Source organism: Hylaeus anthracinus, unplaced genomic scaffold, assembly GCF_026225885.1.
Source record: "Hylaeus anthracinus isolate JK02 unplaced genomic scaffold, UHH_iyHylAnth1.0_haploid 11985, whole genome shotgun sequence".
NCBI lineage: Eukaryota > Metazoa > Arthropoda > Insecta > Hymenoptera > Colletidae > Hylaeus > Hylaeus anthracinus.
In genome coordinates, this window is record NW_026534333.1 from 4,416,948 (window position 1) to 4,442,978 (window position 26,031).

A 26,031-nucleotide genomic window follows, 5' to 3' on the forward strand; every position below is an offset into this window, starting at 1 on the left:
CGTTTACAGCACTCGAGTCGGATCTTCGACTCGGTCGCTGTTTATTCGAATAACAGTGTTATCAAACAGTAGGCAGATCGTGTGTACCGCGTGATCGATGTTTCGTTCGACGCTGTCTCCAGGATCGAGTAATTATCGTGTGTCCGCCAGATACTTTTTTTCAGGTGCTTCTAACGCGGTGTGTTTTTCCGAACAGAAAATGCCGATAACGTAGCATAAGCGATATTGACAACTGCTAGCTTCTCCAGCAAGTACACATTACGCCTGGCGAGTCTAAAAAATCGTTTTTAACGCATTTCTTGCGTCGTTTTGAAAGAAAAAATTTGAAAATTTCACGTCGCAGTGGTCTGCCCTTTAACCCTTTCAACTCTAGCGAATATATCTTGTCGTTGGTCAAATTACAATGGCGACATCTTAATAATCTCTACAAATTGCCCTTATCCGACTATAGCCCTCGATTTACGAGCCGAGCTTAGTTTACTTCAATTAATTTCTAAAAGAGAAACGAGTGTCGAATAGAAAACGAAAGGGTTAAAGTAACCTCCAGCCACTAGCTCCGCTCCGAAACAGTACGTAGCCGCTGCTAACAGCCACCGACACGTGACGCAATCTTGTGCTGATACGCGCAATACCAAAAAGCTAACCGTGACTACGACCGATGGTCAGTAGCTGCCTACGGTCGGCAGCACGCGAATCGTCCGAGAGTAAAGTGTGGTCGAGCAGGTGTCTCGTGGACCCGCGAATCGTTCCACGAGAATACCTAAACGCTATCGAACGTGAACTCTCGAAACAACAACCTTCGAGTTTTAGAAGAGATCCTGGATCCAAACACTTCGTCGACTGAACTCTGAGCGTTAGTTGCGAGTGAAGTTCGAGATTTCGAATCATTCAGCGAGATGAGACTTCACCTGTCGATACTTTTAACGATCCTGGGCTGCTGTCACGTGGCAAATGGCTTGCGAATACTGGCCATATTCCCGTTGAATGGAAGGAGCCATTGGATCACTGGCCAAGCCCTGACTATGGGTCTGGCGAGACGTGGCCATCAAGTGGACGTCGTCAGTCACTTCCCACAGAAGAAACCGGTGCCGAATTACAGGGACATCTCTCTGGAGGGCACGCTGGAGCCAGTGATAAACAGTATGAACGCGTCCATGGTGAAGGACATAGGCGCGCAAGATTTCGAATTACTTGTACAGAAGGTCGGAACGAAGATATGCGACTTGTTGGAACACGAAAAGATTCAGCAGCTGATACACAATCCGCCCAAGGATCCCCCGTACGATCTTGTCATCGTGGAGGTAAGGAAGACGTGTTCAATTAGCGAGACCTTAAAGTTTTAATTAGAAGTTGAAAGAGATACGAGAGAAAAGAAAAGTAAGGAAAGAAAGTGAAGAAAGGTTTTAATCGTTATGCTGATCGAGAAGTTTCAGTTATAAAACAATTGTTCTATTTTAACGTGTAGAAGTTGAACGACAGAAACGATGTTCACCGTGCACTTTCGTTACTTTTCTTTTCCCCTGTATGTCTTCTAACTTTTAATTAAAAGTTTCGACTGCATTTGCATTCGATTACTAAAAAGGAGGAATTGATATTCGCCCGTAGGGTGAAGAATGAGGTTTTATACGTAGGCATTAGGAGGCCATGACATGATTTTTCCACGTTACAAGGCATTTCCACGTTAGCGAGGTTGTCACCGTGTAATTTCCTTTCTGAACAACGTGATGCAACTAATACTTCCATCTATTTGCGCTGCTTCGCGGAAGCTAATAGAAGACAATGTTTACAATGTTGAATTTCTGATTCGACTATATATTCTTACTGCGGAGAATATTTGAATTCGTACACGTGGAATAAATCGAAACCGTGGATTTATGTATAAGGTCTTTTGCAAATACAATATACCTGTGACATCCAATCTCCTCTTACACGGAGATTGAAAATTAAAACGCAGCCTGTACAATGTTTAATTAGTCCAAGTAAAAGGTTAGCTGAAGGGTGCATTAAGATTTTCATTTTTAACACAACGTTTACGGAGAATTCTTATCGGTAGACTGCGGCTATTTATGCGTTCATGGCGAGTGTAAATACAGAAAAATATACAAGGATGCGTACGAATGCTTGAATATATAAAATATAAAAAAATAGATTAACTTTCATGTCTAACTGTCATCGTATAAATTAAATTATAGTAAGAAAATCGTATGTATTCCAAACTGTTTCATTAAAAACAAAATCCTAAAGCTTCTTTGGCTCAACGATTTATCAGGATCACATTATAAATTCGTCAAATATTTCGAATGAACGATAAGTGAATGTATAATCAGTTATATAACCTGGCGAAGTAAAATATAAGAGGAATATGTTACAATTCGCAGTTATGAATCATTTAATCTACATGACTTGCGCGACGAACGATGCTTGGTGAGCATACATAATCGCACACAATGGCAATTGATGTCGACAGCAATCAGAGTGCATACACTATCGCTATCGACACCGTTGTCGTCTCCGCTCGTTATTATACGTTTGAAAAACATTAAAGAAACACAGAGTCCGTGATATACAAAAAAATTCAATTTGTATCGTAAAATAGATGCGACATTCGAAAAGCGGAAACTGTTTACTGTTATTTATCGAACAAATGAGGTTTTCCTATCAATTTTGAAGACCGACTAGTATCTTTCCTTTCAATTCTTAGACGGATGATTCGTGTACAGCAAGAAATGATTTCTATGCAAAAGTGGTACTGAAACGAATTTGGAATTTTAATGTTCCTAGCGACCATAATGGTCTCGGTCACCATATTGGTCACAGTCAGAAAAACCGGTTCTAGAAGTTAGATGAAGTTTAATCTTAACGATTCCACTGGATCAGTGCCTCTCAACCCCCTTTTTTTTTTTTTGCTAGCGATCGAACTAAAATTGAATAAAGACTAGAAAGCAGCGAGTAAAAGCAACAAAAGTAGCGACAGAAAACAAAGTCCAATTGATTCCCGATATTTTTCCAGTTGTTCATGTTCCCATGCTTCCTGGGATTCGGTCGTCACCTGAACGTTCCCATGGTGGGCGTTATGGCATCGACTTTTCACGAGTGGGTCTCGGACGTCACAGGGAACATGTTTAATCCTTCCTTCATGCCGTGCTTGTTCAGCCCGTATCGCCCAGAAATGACCTTCTACGAGAGGTTGATGAATACTCTGCTAACGAACCTTGTCGGCATGCAATTGAAATACCACATAAGAATAGAAGATGAATACGTGAAAAAACACTTCAACATAGACGAGTCGGTCATGGAGCTTCACAAGGATCTGGCGGTGATTCTGGTCAACTCGCATCACAGCCTGAACGGGGTTAAACCGATGACGAACGGAGTCATCGAAATCGGTGGGTTGCACATCACCGAACAGGGTGATCCTCTTTCCCCGGTAAGTGAACGTTTCAATTTTTGTTAGATACGATAGTTACGCACTTATGACGAGTGTAAATGTACAAGCGTGAATATATAAAAGTGACGAAGTACGCGTTAAGATGTTTAGAAGACAAAATGAACTTTAACACGAAGTAATGCTTTCACGAATGGATATCGATTTACTGGAATTAGTTAGATGACTTAAATAAAAATTAATTTGGGTAAAAATATTTGATAAAATATACTATAAATAACTGAACGATATTTCTTGGTGACACGACTCACAGACAACTCGATAATCGATTTCCAATTAAGTCCACGAATCCAAGTGTACATTTTAACCGATCTTATATAGATATACTTATCTAGCTATACTAATCAGAAACACTCCAAACGACGTCTCGATCGCGTTTCATTCGTTATCGCTTTTCTCGAGCGTGAGATAAGTTGGCATCACCTGCACAATCGGAACTTCCACCGTAGAAGCTAATCCACAACAAGGGAAAAAATCATTTTTAAACTTTGAACTTCGAGTACCTCTTGATGTTTAAAGTACACGCAAACGTTGTCTGTGTCTTGAAGTCTGGACTTGAATTCATGTTTTCGAAACTAAAAACTGAATGTGCTTATCGATTAATAAAAATAATCAATAATCCTAGAAGAGGTCAGAATACGCTGCTATAAATTTATTCAGTAATTAACTATACTGTTCCATTTAGTCTGACGAGCAATATTTACTGTTTGCATATTTGATGGACCTCGAATTTCTTTAATCGTACCTTCCAGTGTCCGATACATAGATAGAAAAACATAATAAACATTTCTAATCGCCTCCAATCATGCACGGCACGCAAAAGAAGAAAATTTGAAACGATAGGTACAGAATCATGTTCTCACTGCGTTGGTTTTGATGCAGTATCGAGGATAATTGGTCATAATTGTGTCATAAAGTGCCATTTACGCGACGCATTCCGAATCGTATAAAAACGTCAGGTTTTAATGGCTCCCGAGAATTAGCTCAACGAGCGAATAAGTGAAACCGCGAAAACTAAAATAAAACCTTTGACCACGCTATTGCGACTCGATAGGAAATTCAAAAATGGCTGGACGAGAGCACGCACGGTTGCGTGTACTTCACGTTGGGATCGATGGTGAGAATCGAGACGTACCCCGAATCTGTTCAAAGAGCTTTCCTCAACGCTTTCGAGAGCATCGCGCCTGTTCGAGTGTTGATGAAGGTCGCGCATAAAGAGGATCTAATTCCGAAAGTCCCGAAGAACGTCATGATACAATCCTGGTTCCCGCAAGTCTCTGTCTTCAGTGAGTAATTGAATAATTTTTTTTTAAATTTCTTTCCATAAATACTATAAAATATTTAAAGCATCTAGAAATAATAAGAAATAGCCGTACGTTGCGTATAGGAGATCATACGTACTGTATAATTCGCGTTAACGTTGTCCGTAGTCGCTTCCTCTGTATCAAGGGAAATATCCTAAAAATTTTAGAACACAAGAACATAAAGGCGTTCATCACCCACGGCGGTACCATGAGTATCCAAGAAGCTGTCTACTTTGGAATTCCCATGGTTGGAATCCCTCTGTTCGGTGACCAACCCACGAACATGAACAACGTCGCCCATCTAAATATCGCGGTGTCCCTCGGATCCCTGAAAAATGTCACGGAAGAAACGCTGTCCTACAGTCTCAATAAGGTCTTGAAGGACAAAACCTATCAGTAAGTACCTACGTGCGAAAAAACGCGTACCACGATCTTAAAACATAACATTTTTTATTGCGAAAGGGATCGTTACGTTTCCAATAACGTGTACATTCTGCCAATATCGATTCTCTGCGCTAAAATAAATCGAAAAGTCCTTTTTCACTTTGCAATACGAGGCTTCGTTGTCGAGATATAAGCAGCCAAAGTTTGCGTACGAAAGCGCGTTGTCTGCGAGTGAATGCGCATGCGCCAACGCGATCAGCTGACTGGGATAAAAATGGCGCACGCCAGGAGTCACACACGTGAATCTTAATTGCTTGTATCTACGTAACGAAGCCTCAGATTGCAAAATGGTAAAGGACTTTTCGATTCTCTACCATACGAAGAATCGATCCTAGAAGAAAGATCCAGATTTTCGTTAACGTCCTAGTATCGAGAGATTATATTTTATTATTATCGTATAGTAATTTCTTCATCCACTATCTACAATTGGTCGGTCCCTACATCATCTTCGAATGACAAAACGTGAACTTTCAGAGAAAACATGAAGAGAATCTCGAAGCTATTCAAGGACAGACCGATGTCCGCTATGGACACTGCTATATACTGGGTGGAATACGCGGCGAGGAACGGAAACGCCCTGCGATCGCCTGCGATACGTCTTCGATGGTGGCAACAACAACTCTTTGACGTTTATGGCTTTATACTTGCCTGCCTCGCGTTGGCTCTCTACGTCGTGATTTTTGTTCTTCGAAAGCTGACGTGCCTTCTGTTTGGCTCTAAAGCCTGCTCCAAGAAACCTAGCCATTCGTCGGAGTCCAAAAAGAGAAAATAAGTGCTTGTGTACGTATGTATGTATGTATGTATACGTGTGTGTCTATTTTTTGTAAGCTCGGGTGTAGATTGTTTTATACGAAAATTCAGTGAACCCAACGATACATGAAACAGAAGATGACGATAACGTTCTTTGCGTCACTGGTTACAGTAAATAGAGGCTACGAATCGTAAAAGTAGAAGTAAATAAGAAATAAATAAAAAAGTGAGCTACGCTGGTATTCCAAACTCAATTTTTCATTCGTTCAATTAAAACCACTATGGTCTGAAAACTTTTAGTGGCCGATATCATCTCCTTGAAGATAGTATTATACAAATAACGATGTAACGTTATCGTGGAACTGTGTTTTATAGAACTTAGACGATTCATCGCCAGCATTTGAAATGATCGATAAAATAATGATACGTTGGATAATTTATAGTGCTACTTCATATCACTCAGACGTTCAAGAAAGACTGTCTCTAATTTTAGATACACTTTGTCCTTCGTTACCGATGTACTAGGAAAGTTTTTTTGATACACGTTTCAACGAGTTCAAAGTCATCGGTGTATTTGTTGCGAATCCCTGTTAATAAAAAATAACTGAAGGAATAAATCTATTAAAAAATTCTAATTCTATTAAGAATTGTATCAATTTTCGATCAAATAAATGAGATTAATTTAATGGAAACTTTATCTATTGGATTATTGATAGTTGCAATCGATTATATTTTAACCCGATAAATTTTATATAATGTTTGTTTTCGTTTCAACAAATTATACAACAAAGTTAATCGTGGCGAACTAGTTTAAAACAAAATTATTGTTAATTCTTGTTTCTACCTGTTCTTAATACGATTGAATATAATTAAAAATCGAAGCGGCTTTCCAAAAATTTTGTTTATTAGATTTGCATGCATTGGAAACACTCTAGTCTTACCTGGTGGAGGTGTCGAGTTCATCAGCTGTAACTGGTAGCATTCTTGCTCCCTTTCCAAAATGATACGACGGAACGCCTCGTTGTCGAGGGTGCTCCCCACCGTCGCATTTCCAGGCATCTGTTGCGTGAAAACATTCAGAGTTACTATCGGTGTAATCCATGAGCAAACTTGAGAAGCGACCGTGAGAACTTCCTTCAAATGCACAAAATAAAACTTTCAGTCTAGGGTCTGTACTTCCACTCTGTACTTCTTAATAAATCTTCCCTGTCTCCCATTTATTTTATTTTCTTAGTTCGATAGAGCAAGGCCTCGTTAAAAGTTCGGATTCTCGTGACTTTTATCGAGGTGATGCTATATTCGCAATTCGCACATTTCAGAAGGTAGCGTAAGTACAGGGGATATTGGGCACAGTGCGATGGAAGACGAAAATGATTAATAAATAGTTACCAAAGCATCCGTTAAGTTAGTTCTTAGAGGAAAAGACGAGCATTAATTTTTGTTCGTTAGAAAGCGCGATGGTAAAATATTTTTGTTACATTGAGAGGTAAAAGGAAAGCGTAATTGTTATCTGAATTTGTTTATTTGTATGTGCGAACGAAGTTTATTTTTGTGTTTATTCGGAATGCATTGTTGGCAATTCTACGCGATCGTCGATGATTTTATTGGATGTCAAAATTGATTTACGTTCGATAGTTAACGAAAGCTAACATATTTCCATCGCTGTAGCAAGAGCAAACACATTTTCAATAATTAACACGTTTTTAAGCCGCTTTCATCGGTAAATGTAAATATTAAAGGTTGCAGTGGAGCATAAAAAAAAAAAAAAAAACAACCAAAGACCGTGTATAATGTTTACACAAGTGGTTCGACCGTATTTAACGTGGTTAAACACGACATTAAATATCTTCTGAAGTTTCCTGTACGTTACGTCGATTTATTTAACCGTTCGTTCGTTATGTGACCTTAACGAGACTTGCAGTGAGAAATACAAATATTAATAATCTCGAACGATGTTTCCAATAAACGAGAAATATACATTTAATGATATTCTTTTCGATAGAAGATATATTAGAGATCCGAATCATTGTGTTTGTGCAGAAATAAACGGTTCGCATTTTACATAATTTTATTGCATGAAAAGCCAGTGGGGGTTAAGTTTAAAAAAAGAAAAAGATAAAAGGATGATAAATAATATTGCATAAATTACCCTCGAATGAATTATCCTTTGGTCTACAGCCGAGTCACTTAAATATTCCGTGGGAGTGGGACGTTTACAAGGAACTGAAAGTAAAAACGAAAACAAAACGAAAATGTTGAAAAAATGGTTGATCCTGTGGATCGACGCAATCGCGAAACGTTCCGCGACAAAAGTTCACCCGAAGGTGCACGGGAACTCGCCGAATCGATTTTTGCTTAATCCTATCAGAAGGAAGCGTTCCGTTCGGGTGGAAACATTTCGCTCCCGAGGCTTCAGCCAACCCTTTCGCGATACTTCGATCCAATTCCCGAAAGATTAACAACCTGGATCTATAAAAAAAATTCCCGAAGGCGACGTTGGCATGCTGGCTCCTGCTTACGAAGTGTATCGTTTCGAAACGCAGAGTGTAGTGAATTTATTCAAAACAAGAGGTCCATCGCAGAGTTCGCAAGACTTCGCAAATACATGGTCGCACCTGTGCAAATAAAACCTGCCTACGTGAAACTCGGGATTCGATATTTCCCCCTGATATTGTATTTTTTACTTCCGGTCAAAGGAAAATACAAACTCGCAGAATCGAAAATAATATCGAGAAAAACAACTTATGTATCTATAGGGCATAGGCAATCGATTTGTGTTGCGATAACCATCGTTTTGTAGAAAATATTGTCTTGCAAAATTAAATATTTTGCGGTATTGAATACAGTAAGAAATCGTGGAAATCTGAAATGAAGCATTTGTAACATAGTCGCTGTGAACTCTTCACATCAAGTTCGAACCCCTACTCATTTTCTTACTTTACAAGATCATGCTTAATAATCTTAGACTAAAGTTTCGCAGTGAATCGTGACCTGGGCCAAACAAATTAAAACGCACACCTCTACAAAGCTGAAATTCTCACCCTGAAATAAATTTCGAACGCCAAATCAAAGATAAAAGGAACGTTTCATTGATTACTCCTGAAATAAAAATCAGAATCTCGGCTACATGTCGCAACAAACAAACAAAAATGAAACTAAACGAATCGATCGACGATATTACATGTCAATGAACTTGGTTCCCCACCGATCGCAAGTGTCTCCGCTTTTCGCTAAACTACACCGTATTTAAATCACAAATTTGTCCATCTGACTTGCAAATATCAATCGCAGAGCAATTCGCCCGCAAAGCATATTCATTCGTCGACGAATCGAAACAAGTTCGAGTCTCGAACGTTGTTCGCAGCAGATCATAGCAAACGGAAGGGAACCTCGTCGAGGCAAAGAATTTTCTCAGATTCAATAGACATTCCTCATTTCTTAAACATACTCCGTTCCCGGGTACGTTATCCCTTCGCCATCTCGATACAAATGGAATCGTTGCATTCCGTGACGAGATGACTGGTCTTGCAACGGCGGGGAGGGATTCGAGTCGAAGGGAAACTAAATTACTCTGCGCGCTGGCTAACATATTAGGTGGTTACATTGAAATTAGTTGTAATTGAAGGCACTAACCACCGTGTCGACGGTGATTGCAGAATATTTGCAGGCAAACACACCGGTGCGTTTAATTGGCGGATTATCAAAGCGTCGATAAATTCGACGAACGTTTCGCTAGCCTTGCGCGACTGGAAAATGATTTAGAGCAGTGTTTCTCGACGTTGGACGATGTATCGTCCCCTGTTGGGTCGATTCCTCGACGTGGGCGGTTATCTGACCATTTGATTGTGGAGAACGATGATTATTTCGACGTGAGCGAATCGCGGTTACGTTAAATTTATTTTAATTTTGGCGTTTCCATCCACATGATTAATTGAAAGGGGTTTTGATGATGTTTCTTAAATACTGACTAAATTAAGGGAGGGACTTAAGGGAGGAAATAACGTTAAGAGGTCGAATACTAAGTATTTTTCATTATTTTTTTTCACAAAGAAAAATTTATTTAATTTTTGTTTCAACTCGAGAATATTTTAGGTATATTTTAAAGCATATTTAGTCATTTTTTCAATTCATTTCACAGAGAAATGGTTGATAATAACGGGCTGCGAAACAGTGATAAAATTTTTAGATGTAAGAATAAATGTTGCATTACAAGATCGTAGAAGAGATTATAAGAAAAAATTAATTTGTTCCCCGGTATACTTCCATACGTCCTACTTACAGATAGATTGCTATACTGTGTTTTCATTCGTTGTCGTGACACCTAGTACGACGCTCGAGCTCTTCCCCTTTTTCAACGGATGAACCGCGAAGAAAGTTCTAAGAAAAGCTATTAGAGTCCGTGAATTGCATAAAACACAAAGGCTTCTCGGTTTACCTTGAAAACAGACGGTTGTATTTTCGCACGTGCGCGCCACATGTGCTCCAATTTTGCTGTTGTGCTAAGCTATAGACACTAGGTCATTATGCTTAGAGACACGCACACGGAAGAATAACAAATACAGGGTTTGTTTAATATAAATTCTACGTACAATTATATATCTATATATGTAAGAATGAACGCTTTATCAATACCTTCATTAATAATCAAAATTGTGTTAACAAATACCCCAACCCTAGTAAAAATTAAACATTGTTTGAACTTTCTATTCTCGCAAGGTAATCCAATTAAATCCTTATTTTAATCAGACACAACGCCCACAGTTTTCCTGCACTACGAGCAAAAGTTTAGTATAGTTTGAATAGCCAACCAGATTTCGTAAAGAAATATAAAACTGACTACGAAAGTTCAACCTTTCCTTCCCACGCGTTTCTTCCTTGATTTTCTAGTAAACTAGGTGGGTAAGGTTGAACCATGCCTCGCAATTAGAAGACTCTAAGAAATTCCGAACTTCAACCAAGTCGCATGATGCATGGGAAATGTTGCTGAACTCGGCCAGGAGTCGCGGAAGACGCATTACATGCTTCGGGGACAATCCTCGATAGATTCAACTCGACGACACGTATAAATTGGCCGCTCGATTGGATGCTGGCAAATCGCTGAACCCGTGACGAATAATCGGGAAATTTCTAACTCCTGCGTCCATGATTGCGCGATAAAAGGCGGAAGTGCGAATCGCCGATTCCGGAGTTAAATTCTGTAATTCTATCATCCATTGCGTAATTCTATTCATCCATTTACACTCTTAAGGTCAGCTGTCTGACCCTTGACCGGGGTGTTCTTCAACGTTGGAAATAAATTAAGGACTGATATTTTAACGAAATATTAAGTTGTCCCAAAAGTTTCTTCCGTGACTTGCACTCAATTATTTTCTGTGCCAGTGTTTATACAAATAGACAACCTAATTTATCAGATGTTAATATTGCACAACAGTAACGGAGCAAAATGAATCGTACGCAATTTAATATTATGTAACATTAGACATAAAATATTGTGTACGTATTACTTATTAATGAAATGGAAGAAACTTTTGAGACAACCTAATATAACGATTAAATATTTCTACTTAAACCAGAGTCATAAATGATTGTATATACAAAACACGGAATTAATTTCTACACCTAATATATAAAAAAAAAAAAAAATCAATTACAACGTTCTTAACTACAACTTCTCGATCCAAATTCCACACAAAGTCCAAACAAAGTAATAAATAGCAAAGCACTCAGTAAAAATAGGTGCACGTACCATTTTCGAATAATTATCGCCATCTATTTCCTTAGAAAAAAACATCGCGAAGATATGCTTGACGCCAACGTGGCACAATCATTTCGAAGCGTCATTAATGCAGGAGTCTAAACGAAAAATAAGGCACGGAGGATTCGAGAACCCACGATCCTCGGAATCACAGTCGACCGCTTTACCTACAAGACCAATCCCGTACTCTACGTTTCGTGTTCTTATTTGACTCCTTGTTGTTGGGTATGGGAAGCGAGGATACTACATTAATAACATTGTGCCTCAATTGTTACGCGGAACTGACATGATCGATACAGTCTCCGTGCAACAGAGTCGCTTTGACTGCGATATCGATGTCGCCATTGATGTGTCGCATGAACGTCATTAACATGCATAGGAACGCATATCCACACCCAAAGTTCGACGTAGCCGTACCAGAAGCCTCGTTTCATCTGATTCTCTCTACCAAGGCTGCGACTGCACGAGGAACAATCGATTCAACGTCGACTGCATTGCTCTCTGCACGATATGCTAATTATTTGCGTTTACAAGAAAGTTCCGTCGCTTTTTCGCAAGGTTTTTCTACCTAGAAATTCATAACCAGCGCGACATATCGTTGCGCGTGATGCGAACAATGCACAGGTCTCGCTATGAAGCGAGACCTTGTACCCGCGATTTACATTGTTTTGTTCAACGGTATGCTAATTATCTGGGTTTACAGGAAAGTAAACTTTCTTCGCAAGGTTTCTTCGCGTTGGTCGGAGGAATATATAAGCGGCATGATACATCGTTGGTATGGACAATGCCACTGGTCTCCCTACGAAGGGCTATGATTTCCGGAGCAATGAAGCATCGGGCATTTTCTAATCTTGTCGTTTCTTTAGCGTGAAATTCCGAGATTGTAGCGATTCTTTGTTACGCAATTTTTCATATTTTGGAACAACATTTTCACTGCGGAGGACTCGGGCTAAAGTTGAAATGTCTAAAAATAATATTGTAGTATGTTTGCCTGTCAAGTGAAATGGTATTTCATTTTGTTTTTTAGCTGGACAAACGTACCCTGAAACCAGTTTCGGTTTACCTACTTTCGAAATTCCAAATTACGCGAAATACAGTACTTGGGAGTCTGAATTGCTTGTCATTTTATTAGAAAATCATTTCTTCGATCTCTACACGAGGCGAATCGTCGGTTCGAATCCCCGTGCCGTTATTTTTCGTTTAGACTCCTACAATATTATCATTTAAACGGTATTAATTGAGTTTCTTACGATAACATTTAAAATATGCGAGATTCGTTACTGAATCGTCCAGATTAATTGTAACGTCTTTAGGATACATTTATTGGAGAAGGACAAAACTTTCTTGTAAACCTAATCTTGGTACAAATTGCAAGCTCTGTCTATACGTTCGAATAAGGTACGGAAACGGACGCGACAACCGCAAAGCTGACTGATCTGAGAGGGAAATTCTAATCCAGACCTAACATTGTCGCTAATTAATGGGTCTGCCAAGTCCAAGTCTGAATAAAATACGAAGGGAAGCTCGACGAGTACGAGGTTCGCTTTAAGCTTCAAACATGACGTTTCTGGAAACAATATGACACATACGTTCGCGTAATTTATTTGTGTTTAAATCGTACCCTGTTCGAATATCCGCTGGAAACTCATAAAATGGTAGCGAAAGTTTTATTTTTAATTCTATTTTTTTACTTTCACTGTTAGTGTCGCTTCACCGTGTTCTTGAATTTACCTTGCAATTTCTTATTTGAAGTTTCCTCGAACATATTCGATTGCATTTAATTTCAATTTATTTTAAATTTATTATTGTAAATTTATTTTAAGTGGATCTCGACTAGAATTCAATCACGCTTAACTTCTCTAACGAAGGAAAAATTAGACGGAGTCTTATTCTCTGCATAAACTGCATCTTTAAATCGCACGAAACTTTTTGGTAAAAATTGCGACTGTCAACATTCCGATAATTGAATTTTGTTTCGATTCCACCTGTGAAACACGAAACACGCACTCTATCAATTCCCGCGTTCGCTGCGTACAAATTGTCCGATTCGTTTTTCTGTCAGCATTTTGCCAAACAAACTATTCCGCGCGGGAACGTACCGGTTTAAAGTGCCTGTCCAGTTCCATCGATTTCATCTTCAATTTCGCTTCTCACTCAAAACGAAAACCACTCTCGGCACGTTACACATTTATCGCCTGACGTGCCGCAACTCGGAAAACCAACTGCGATTTCTATGCAACCCCCCCCGTTCTACATTCCGCTGTCCATGCGAAAATGAAATTTTCCAAGCGGCAGCTCAGGTGTATCGATTCGAGAAAACATTACGCTAATTTGGACTTTTCAAAATATTTCAACCTTTTCCGTGAGTACACTCGTCCAATTATTTTGTTCTCGTCGTGCTCAAGACGAGTTAAATCGCATGAGCTTATCGTTAATGAGTTAATGAGTTAACCCGTCTTGAGCTCTTTCCTATTTAAAAAGCTCATGCGATTTAACTCATCTCGAGCACGTCGAGAACAAAATAATTTGACGAGTATACTCGCGCAGAGCACCGAAAAGGTTAAACAGATTTCGGAGGACAATTTAATGTTACGTTTGGAAAGGTTGGAAGGTTGAAGATTCGCTTGAAATACGCTGAAAATGAAATTTTCCAAGTACACAATTCAGATGTACCGATTCTTACCGTGCAAGCTATTATAATATACACTGTTCTAATTCGTAAAATATGTCTACTATAAATGTAACATCAACTTGGACTTTTCCAGAATTGTATTTTACATTTAAAATGTTAAATTTTCCAAGGTCGGTAATCATTCCAACTGTTTGGGTTAGTCGAATAAAACCGAACATGGTAGGATCGCGAGTTCTCAATGCGAGAGGGAAGGAGGATTCGTGAATGCCTAATTGGACTATTAGCGAGTCATGAATCCCTTCTAGAAACTCTAGCTCCTTGCGAGCTTCAAAAGGGATTAATAGGAGGATCGCGGTTTCTCGAGATGATTAGGGGACCACAGTTCCGTAATACTTATTCTTGAGTGTCCTTGGCGCTCTGCGAAAGTATTTCCTAAAATATTCCGGGTAGCTTTCGACGATGAAAAGTCGCTACAAAACTAACTTCGAAGAGGAGAATAACTTCCCTAAATAGAGAAGCAACTGAAACAGAGATTCGACTACTTTTAAAACTTCGTTTTGAAAAACACCGAACTCCTGTTCTCGGTCTATCTAAATCACGCGTCTCGCTATCGGTTCAACGACTGTTTCTATTTTTTCCTAAACCCTAGTAAACCATGAAGCAACAGATGTCACGTATAACCTGTTGCAATTTTCCTATGCGTTCGAACACGGAGCCGACACAGACGCACTTCGACCCCGACTGAAATCGATGCGTTCTCACTTGGAACTCGTACCTCTTTTCCTGTTGCATTTTTACTGCCATTTATGGTTTATCCAGCTTCGAATGGATTGCTGTTTATTTCGTGACATCGAGTGGTGACAATTTAAACACAATCTTCCATGTTTAATTAACCCTTTCAAAGCAACTGGTCACTGTGCTGCCAACCAGAAATTTAAAATTAATTTTTTGAGTGGCTGCCGCTTCCTAGTAAAAACCATAGTGGAGTATGTGTCGCGACATTTTGTCGACATTTCCTTCCGATACATTTACACGCGTATTTTTAAATAATTTGTAAAAATAAAAATGGGTCATGTAAAATATTTGTCTTTCTGTCCGCGAAGGGTTAAAAGTCGGTCTGAAAATTTGTGTAAAAATTGCATATATTTTCCATACCGTCTGTTCCATTAAATACCAACGTCCTAAAGCTATCACTCTTCGGATAAACCTTTTATTTTCGCTATCAGGAAATACAAATGCCATTCCCATTCCGAGAGGCAAACAGGAGAGTTAGAAAATACCATCTCCAAACAAAGCTAGCGCGAGCTGGCAATAAGACACAACGGTATACGAGAGGTGGGCGCTGAAATAAACTCGGCAAGTTTCTGCTCGAGGCTGAAGTAATCATAACGACGCGGCGTGTATTAAATTACATCGCCTCTGTCGTCCAGGTAACACCGACACCGAGCTACGTACATTGTAATTACCGTTCTGCTTCTCGTCCAATTAAGTAATCCGTTCAAGTTTCGTCCGCGTGGCCGCAACGAACACCGTGTTTTTATAATTAATTCAATTATTTCGAGTAAAGGGAATTGATGCGCGGCCGCGTAGTAAACCAGGCGAGCCGCGTTTGTATTTAGACAGTGACACGTAACGTTCTGATGCAAATGCGGTAGTTTCCTTCTTTTTTTTTTTTTTTTTCAAGCTATCGCCTAACGAGAAAATTAATGGGCTTCGCCTGGTCATACATCATTCTGGATAGTTCAAAGTATTCCGATGCATCCAACTTGTTGACTTCTCGAAAGCGCAGTAAATTACAACTGTCAGGGAAAATCCTGGTGAAAAGGGTCGAGGAGGAGAAGCTAAAGTAGCAACGAAGTATTTTAATCCTCCGCGAGATCATTCGACCTCGAATAATAATTCCCCTCTGTTCCCGCGAAGCTTGGAGAAATACTTCATCGATTAAACGTTATTTTAATGAAATAATTCGATGTATTTTAAGTAAACGTACTGTTTATATGCAAACGTAAGAGGCGTTCTTAATGGGATGACTGATTAGGTATGCGTGGGTGTTTGTTGGCACATGCAAATTAGACGCGAGAGATGGGAAAAACTGGAAAATGAAACGGTGCGTTGTGTGTATAAATGTTAGTTTGCGTTTTATTTTTATGTGGAGAAGTCTGTAACATTGTTATAGTACGTATAAAACCCTTCATCAAATTGTCAAGATGTTAGTACGATAAAGCTGTAGAAACATTTCTTGAAATTTACAAGAATCGATTATAAAACAACACAGTGCAACACAGAGATAAAGAGAATTCTAATGTAAATAAAAATCACGGAGCTTTAGATTAATTATTTGTTAAAATTACGACTTAAATGACTGGTCGAATAAACGTGCGAATAATTTGTATACAGGGCGTTTCTATTTGTCATCTATGATTCAAATGAAATCTTATCTTGACTAACGTATCTGACTATTACTCATTACTCGTACGTCGTTATTTGCAAACATTGATGGAGGCATTATCTATTCACCGTCGATCCTATTATCTTCGCATTAGTTAGAACCAGTTAAAACAGATAATACCACGCCATCGACGTTGTTCGCAAACACCAACCCAAATAGAAACGGCGAGTAATGGACAGACGCGTTAGCAAAGTTGTAATCAATCATACTACGTATTCGACGAATTTTTAAAATTGATCCACTCGAAAACGAGGCCTCGCCTAAAATACCGCGACAGCCAGACCATTCTTATAAATGAAATTATAATTTTTTATTTGGGCGGGGAGCGGCCTTCGTTACTCAAATTTTTATTCGATATTTGTGTTCGAGGAAACCTTTCAAACCTTTGTTTTGATTTGTCAGAGGTAAAGCCTTCGCAATTCAAATTTTTATTTTTGTTTAACTAGAAAAAAACTTTTATCATTCAAATTCATATTTTTATTCGACTAGGGAGAACTCTTTAAATTCAAATGTCTATTTTAATTTATCCAAGACAAATACTTTGCTATTCAAATTTATATTTTTATCTGACTGGAGACAACTCTTTATCATTGAAATTTCTATTTTTATTCAATTAAGAGACCCACTTATACTTAAAATTGTTATTTTTATTCGACCAGGAAAACTCTTTATAATTCCTATATTATGCCAATCAAGGGGACCCCTTCATCTTGTTCTGGTTATCGAACATTTTTACCCCGAGCACAAAGTATCTTACCGTCAACCGCAATTTTGCAATTCTCATGTCCCCAGGGCTGCGCTAAATGACACCCATGCGCATTTCCTTCCAAGCTCCCGTCTCGCGACACGTCGAAAAGCAATAAACTGAAGCCTCGCTCCTGCAAATTTTCCTGGCCGGAGTGGCTTGCGATAATAAGGTTAATTTACGCAAGCAATCAGTTATTACTTGGTACACATTCCACGAACGCAGCCTTAACAAGGCGGAGCCCTTGAATACCAAATAGTCTAATTCAGTCTAATTTCGATTCTATACGCCGGCCCTGAATGCCGTAACCGAAGAAGCTATTTGGGATTGCAATGGTTAATTAATTTTGATACCAACACCACTCGCTCGAGCTCCGTGCTGCCTAAGTAATTGAATATTATTTACGTTAAGGATTTACATGGGAAATTATGCTCGTGGATGGACGCGCATGAAAAGGGTCAAAGAAACAATGTCAAAGGGACGAAGAGGATGAAAACGAGATTTATCTTTGCCTCTGGATCTCTTCGACAGGGATCACTCGGGATCAATTGTGATCGCGTTGACGAGTCAATCCGAAGGCGAAGATTGATGAAGATTGATGCCGAGGAAATTCTGATATATCGTTCGCATTACAAAGTAAAATTGTCCGTCAAAGTGGCAAGGGGTTATCAAGCCTTTTCAATGGAAAGTTCTCTACTCGGGGAACTTTCGTATTTTCCTTCGTCTCGAACTTCCATTTTTACCACACTTTAATGGATAGCTCCTGCTAAGAGTAAACGTTTAAATGTAAAATAACTCTTATATTTAATTGGAATATAGAGAACATTTTGCCGAGTTCATGCTGGAACTACTTCATGCTCTTTCACTTTGAAAATAATTTTCTTAAGGACAGGCAATTGTCATAAGCAGAATTGTAGAATTTTTGTTCAAGATTGAAACGCATATTCCAATCGAAAGGGTTACATAATTTTGCAGTAAAAGCGTTGAACTTAAGATGTACATTCTTTTGTTTCTGAAGACATTTCAACCGTATATTACCAAGAGAATTTATACGTTAAGTTCAATACTTGCACTGTAAAATTACTCTTTCGGCTCCTCGGACATAGAAATATTAAACTGCGCGCTGTTTATACATTAAACCTACAACCAGATATTTTCTTTTCTGGTTCGCATAATATGTATATTCAGGAATGCGTGGAATGTCTTTCTGATCCAAGGAAAAGCACCGCAGTTTGAGCTTCATACGACGTCGCTTTTAATTAAAATGAAAAGTCAAGGTTTCGCATAACGGGAACAAAGAGTCAGAAAATTCTAAAGATACCACGAGGCGAGACTGCCACGTAAACCCATGATTAAAATTCCTTTAATTAGTCCCACGGGACACGCGTCGCAACCGCGCAGAATTCACCGAAATGTCTTCGAGAAAACGCGCGGAACGAAACCTCGGCCAAGCAACCACTTCGAATCGCTTCCAACGCCTAAAGTTTCTCATTCGAAGCAAGAGAAAACAAAAATACAGAATTCCAGGGAGATATTAATTAAATAAAGAAGAAACGAGCATAGTCGTGTAACAAGGATTGAAAATCGCGATATCGGGTGAACTTTAAAGCACGAAGCTCTTTGAGGCGACGCTGTTAGGGGCAGATCATTATGGGAACTCGAAGAAAAACGGCAAATGACGTTCGTTCCACGAGAGGCGATTAAACCGGAGCAGGGAACGATAGGGGAGAACTTCGTCGTGCGAAACCCTCGTGACACGTTGGTTAACCGTGGCTACATCATACCGCCCACGGTAGTGATAGATTACTGCAAAAAAAAAAAAAAAAGACGACGCCCAACCCACCGAATTTTTCCTCCGGAGCAAGCTTTCGAGCGTCCATTCGCGATTTATGGATCGGAAAATTAATCTTGCGATTGACCCCAAATGTGGACATTTTTTACCTAGATTTATGGATAAATAATCCTGCGAGGATCATTGTTTGCGAGTATTATTTATTGTAATTGTTCAATGTTTGAAGTTACCTTCGGATGCAGAGATTATTGAACAAATAAAGCTTCGTGTTTAATAAATTTAATTCAGCTACGGTCATTACCCGCCAGCAACGTACATCTTTTCCCGTCTGGTATCTTCGTTCGCAATCGTTTCCAGCTGAACGCCATAAACATACTGCGCAGGATCTCATTAGTGTCGTATAGAAATTTTTCTGAGTTAAATTGACAGCTTGAACGGCTCGGAACTTTTCTAATGGAAAGCTGAATTTTCGCAATCAGCCAGCACTCGCGCAGCGATCAGCTTCTTGCTACGCGGAACTTCGATTTCAGAAACTCGTCGAGGAGTTCAATTTCTGAACGAACGAGCCTCTTAACGAGACCGATAGTTGTTTCGCGGCGAATCAAGAGCACCTTCGATGCGAAACGCTCGGACATAACGGAAGCGGAGGGAGGTTGTACAAATCGGACTGTGTGAGTAAGCATCGTATAGATGGAGATATTGGGAAATCCAGAGGGGTTGAAAATTGTGTAAAAAAAAAATGTACGTTTCACTGTTTTGCCTAACAGGCAAACCAGTATTAACAGACTGTGGATCGTGTGCATTTATAACGTTCATTTTAATGGTGTATGTAGAATATACTCTATTAATTAATATAGTAATATTATATGCACGATATAGTAGGATAGGAAAAATATTCGTTCTATTGTTCTGTCTAACAGGTAACGAATGATAATTTATAGACTGTGGATTGTATGCATGAAAAAAAAATAATGTACACAAACTATACACGATGTATATAAAATATATTCTTTTATATATTTTATAACAAATTTATTAATTTATAGTAAATATACCAACTATGAATCGCTACTATAATTATTTAACCGCTTTCTCTGTTACCAGAAGCGACCAAATAAATCTTGCGATACGAACTTCCATTTCAATGGCGATACGTCAGTTTTTATTTGACGTAAACGACTACCCTAAGTGTATCAACTGACATATTCTTACAACGCCAAATAATGTAGGTACCGATGGTATTTCTGGGCTGTGTATATCATGGCTGAGTGTGAATGGTAAGTGTTTGGAACAAAGCTAAGGAAATCGAGTGAATGTTTAGTCTGGAATATCGACAGCACGGGAAGTGTGCTTACAAATGAATTCGTAGAGAACGCGTGGACGTTTGGATGTAATCAGGTATCCAATACGAGTCTGCAATTCGTAGATAGCAACGGCGAAACTAGGTAGACGTCGGATAATATCTAAACAAACGTTCCAGTTTGAGCATCGTTTTATTAAACGTTCAAAATGTTCCCGAGATTTTAAACGCATAACGAATCTGTCGCAAACATTGTCTCGGGCATTTGATAATATTAGAACGGCTAATGCACCCGCAGTAGGGTATTATGTTCGTCGCCATTCGCCTGACACTAACAACCTATCAACGCCGTCGTTAAGGTTTCCCATTTCAAACATCTAATCTGTTAGGAACACTTGGGAATATTTAAACTGTCTGTTCGCAGCTTCGGAAAATGTAAACAGTGGCGAATTTGTTCACACAACGTCCCAAGAACTCCGCTTCCTCGTTGCCAAGCAAATTGCCGAAGGAGAATATTTATCGTTGAAAGTAAACGGTGATTAAATTTTCGATTTTCATTGTGTCTTCGGTTTATGTTGTTACAAGTACAGAAAAAGAAGCGAGGATTAGAATGAAAGTATCACGCAGGGATGAAAAGTTGGCCGATAGGTCTGATCGGTAACGGTATAATCTTAATTGTACTATAGAATTCTATATTGTAATCTGTAGCGTAGTGTGGAATTCTATGTATTATAATATAATCTGGGAGATTACGACACCAATCAGACTCGGTGGTCAACTTCTCGTCTCTGCACGGTATACCTTATTTTCTAAACGTACACTTTTTTATACTTTTGGAAGGTAGGACAATCAGAATCAAGAAAGTAGGTATGCAAGCAAAATTATGAAGATAAAGAAACTGTTATTGATCGTTTTCTAAATTAAAGTTAATCTTCCCAACGATTCTATTATTTTATATAAAAAATAAATACGTGAACATCTGTAGTTTAGTTATCGTCGTTAAAGAAATGGACAATTTGCAGTCAAAGCGTTCACTTTCAACGATGGAGGATAAGGAGAGAATCACGGTTCGTCGACGATGCTTTTAATGAGAGTTAAATCGGGGAATATTACTCGGACCTTGCCAGGATGGACGAGTCTAAATGAATGAACCGTGTAGGTCCAATTTCTTGACCTAAAAGGATGCACTTCGATCCTGAGAACTGAATCCATTCGAGTGTCACCTGCGAGGCCATTTGAAATTTACGATTCATAGAAAATTCTCGAGAACATCGAAATGCATCGGCGTGCTGAATAAATTTTCCAGAGATCTTTCAATACGTCCGAGGGGACCCGGAGTCCTAGCGAAACTGACAAATGATGATTTCGAAGCAAATAATGAATTGCTGAAACATGGAAAGCGCTATGAGATCGAACATCGGACCATTTCTTCCCTTGACATTGATTAAACATCGATATCGTAATCCGTCTAAGCAAGACTGGATTTTTTATACTGTGCAGCAAGAAAAACTTCCAATGAACATTAAAATATTAAGCTTGTAGGAATTTTCACTATTATTAACCAGACAGTCAACGCGTTAAATTTTATTTAAATAGATGCAACTACACCTTTTCTATAAATCCAAATGCAAATTTACCGAGACGTACAATTATCCAAATACGATTCATCTCCGAATCACTCGTCCCTTAGAATGCTCGAAATAGACACGCATAAGTTCTACTTGATCAACCAGGCATCCCTGGTGTTCCATTCATGAACCCACGACCCCCTACTGGTCCAACGAGCCGTCCACGGTCCCTCGATAACCTTGAGCGTTAAATTGATTTCAATTCGAGCACAGTTGCATTTCTAAACTCTGCTAGGAGCAACTAATTGCAACGCGATCGAGTTGCCCGCGCGTGAAACGTGCAATCAAACAATTGTGCGAACCGAAGCAATACCTCGGGCTTTAGTAGCTCTATTTCAAGCTACGCGTTGCTCTCGCGGATGATTAATCGCGAAACGAGGTTATTAGCGTTCGCCAGAAACGGCCGTACGCAATTAAGTTGTTAAGATGTCGGTTAAAAAGCCGACGCGGCGACTGCTTGGTCGACTAATCAAGTAAATAAGTAATTAAGATCTTTCGGTGAACAAGTGTAAGTATTCGAAGTCCGACAACGTTTAGAAAACTCGTTAGCCAGCTGGAGCAAGCTAAATGAGTTAAAAAAGAGATTTCTTTCGATATTACTGTTGCTTAAAATCTTCAGAGTTCCTCTACAAAGCTTTAAGGGGGCGTCCTTTTATTTGGGGTTATAGAATAAATTTGTCTTTGTTGATATACTCATTCTTCGAGGTTTCTCGAATATTTCTATCAAATTATATTTTTTTCAAATTTCAACATTGTCGCGGTTATAACTGTTTATATCAGAGGTTTACCAGTCTAATTAAGCCTATGAGCCTAACATAGATTTTCCGATAGCTTTTAGTGAATATAAAAGAAAAGTGCAACTTCCGTTTGAACCTTTTCTACGAAAAATAAAAAGTCTACAGTATTTATCAAGAAATAATTTCACCCGTTTAAACTAATCCTAGCGCCAACCAAAAATGCAACATTCGTTCGAACTTATCCTAAAAAAAAAATCCATAAAAAAAGAAATTCGCAATACTCGTCAAGGGATGATCTTCGCCGTTTTAAAACGTACGCTACTTGTCCCCAAAGGTTCCCGAACTCCCAGTTGCCTAACTTCCCCGGCGATCGATCGTCGATAGCACTTCGTCGAGCCCGAATTACCAGAAACCATCGTTCGTTTTTAATGGTCGTAAATCGTCGTGGTCCCACCACGATCGTCTACGTGGCAAAAAAAAAAAGGCGCTTCCTGTTGTCGTTTATCGTAACGTGACGTACAGTGAAAATTCATCGAACGCATTTCTCGTCGAGAACGGAGGACTTTCCCGCGCTTTATTGCCGTGAAAATAAAATGTTTTATATCCTCCAGCGAACGTATCGCGACTCGATTAGGGGCAACGAAATGATCATCGAAGGGGAGAACGCTGTAGGGCGCGATAAAAGTCAATTCGCCTAGGTACATATCATCGAGAGCGTTTTAATGTCAAGGTGAGAGGCGATATTTCGTCACCTAAATGGTTTAATTCGGAATCGTCGATGTTGAAACAGAATCAATTTACAGATATCTCGGAGCGAATGGAAATTCTGCGGAGGAGTATCATTAGAAAATTATATTGGAAATTAATAGGAGAGGTTCTGTAGCAGGCCAAGCGCAATTATGAAGTAGAAGGTTTTTCGATGGAAGCTCTTGGATTTCGTTTTTTTTTTTTTTTTTTGACAACGTTAGAATTAGTATTATTAGAAAATTGAATCGGAAATTAATAATGTAGGAGTCTAAACGAAAAATAAGGCATGGTGATCCGAACCCACGATCCTCGGATCCACAGTCGACCACTTTACCTACGTTTCGTGTTCTCGTTCGACTCCTTATTGTTGGGAGGCGCGTATACTAAAATAGGAAACGCAATTATAAAATGTAGAGTCTCCCAATAGAAACTTCAGGATTTTGTCTTTTTAATCAAATACACCTAATACGAGAATCCATTAAATTTGTGTAATTCATACGATATATTTATCAAGTATAGAAATTAATCATAATAAATTGTCTCTACTTCTGATCCTAATTCTCTTGCAGGATCAGAATCCGCACTGTAACGGAACTGCAATCCTCTTAAAATTTCAAACTTTAAGCCAGAAAATGGCACGCCTTGAACTTCTCTATTAGGTCTGAGAAGCAAAACAAACTACTCGAGCAAATATTTCGCGTTCCATTTATTCTGTCAGGCTTGAAAGATATTCTAATAATAAGTTCCACCGAATCTCATAGATCGATGTTAAAATAGACAAGACTGGGAATATTTCGAAGACGCGAGAACAGATGGAACGTGGAACAAGGTGTTGGAGTACGATGGAACTATGAATATTTTTGGGTGTATTATATTACAATATATGGAAAGAATGGTCTCTGTAAATATCTTTACGAGGACATTCTAATATTTATTTTAATATTCCTACGCCTTAATAACGTTTTCGTAACGAAAGCTGCGGATGATAGTATTTGATTATGGTCTATTTGAAGTGCGGGAAACGTCGAGAAAACGGTTGCTCTCCGATGCAATGAAACGAATACAGCTGCTGTATTTCCCAAAGGGATATCGCGAGTAGTAATTTACACAGGATTCCCTTCGTGCCAATAAGCGTTGCTCATTTACATGAATAACAATAGACAACAATTCTCCCTTAAATCGGGCCCTTCGATCCTTGGACCTCCAACTTCTTTAAGTACTTGCAGTTACAACGAGAAAAGCATTCGCGTGAGCATACAAGGTAAATTATTATTGAATTATTTCACTTTAAATTAAAATAACTCTCTCGCGAATTGAGTTATCCGAAAGGTACGTCTTTGATGTTATTTTTGAAAAGTAACGAACAAATGAAGGCGAGTACTAGCTATCTAATTATTTTTCCTTGAACATTTTTCTTTTCAAATTCGGAATAGATGTTCTCATTATTTTATCTAACAAAATGATTAGTAGTTGATTTTCACACGAATGAAAGCACTGATTTACAGTAACTAATCGCTTAAACATTGTTTTCTAATTGTATGCTACTTTAAGCCCTTCTATCTCAAACATCGAGGTAAACGCAAACAAAGTACTGCTTTACAATTTCAGTTCTGGTATATAATAACCAACTACTCAAGAACGTTTTGAAAAATTTGTTTTCTTTTATCATTCAAGGAAGGTCCAAGATCGTCAATTATTCAAATTCGTGAGCTATCAGTCCCGTTTCAACGATGTATGATCATCTTAGTCCACTTTGGGGATTTCCCTGTATACGAAACTCGCGCAAACCGGAAGCCAGGATGCAATATCACGCTCGTATCGAAGAGAAATTTCTCGGTTCTTGAACGGTAGAGACATTCTCTCTGATATCAACGGTGCCGACAGTGTCCACATATTGTAGAGTTGGCTGGGCGTACTTCCCGGTCGTCGTAATTAATGGGACACACAGAGGATCGGTGAATCTCATTAATTTCGTTGATGATCAACGTCGATCACGGTTCAGCCAGACCAACTCTTGACTTGCGAACAATGCAGTATCATGGCCAAGGGGAAAATTGTTTCCGAAATGCATGATCGATTTCACAGCGTAATTAATTGCCAAATCGTGAAATATGATGCCTTATAATGTTACGTTAATTTTATATTAGCTTCAAGATGACGATTAAAAATATTCTTAACGTTCTTAAAAACACTTCAAACTAAAATATTCTTCTGAATCGAGAATTAAAAGAGGTACTTATTTCTTTCATCTCGAGAATTTGAAAAGAATGTTTCAACTAAAGAATAAATTAAAGAGTTAGCTG

At 38.9% G+C, this 26,031-nt stretch overlaps 2 protein-coding genes across 12 annotated transcripts in view; one reads left to right on the forward strand and one right to left on the reverse strand.

Moving 5' to 3' along the window:
• Nucleotides 1-26,031, reverse strand: part of LOC128887126 (calcitonin gene-related peptide type 1 receptor-like) — a 121,364-nt gene that overhangs the window by 69,772 nt on the left and 25,561 nt on the right. For 5 of the 11 annotated variants that reach the window (XM_054142648.1, XM_054142640.1, XM_054142643.1 and 2 more), the window contains exons 3-4: nt 8,093-8,166; nt 6,885-7,002 (exon numbers count right to left, since the gene is read on the reverse strand). In XM_054142648.1, the coding sequence (XP_053998623.1) occupies nt 6,885-7,002 (118 nt within the window). In that variant the 5' untranslated portion in view covers nt 8,093-8,166. Of the gene's footprint in view, nt 1-6,884; nt 7,003-8,092; nt 8,167-13,797; nt 13,912-26,031 lie in introns of those variants that run through there. The other 6 variants (XM_054142647.1, XM_054142637.1, XM_054142639.1 and 3 more) reach the window with 2 other exon arrangements.
• LOC128887122 (UDP-glucosyltransferase 2-like) lies at nt 28-6,500 on the forward strand. The gene is made up of 5 exons (XM_054142626.1): nt 28-1,301; nt 3,011-3,427; nt 4,500-4,731; nt 4,917-5,145; nt 5,668-6,500. Exons 1-5 carry the CDS (start codon nt 897-899, stop codon nt 5,963-5,965), a joined length of 1,581 nt encoding a protein of 526 aa, XP_053998601.1. The 5' UTR covers nt 28-896; the 3' UTR covers nt 5,966-6,500.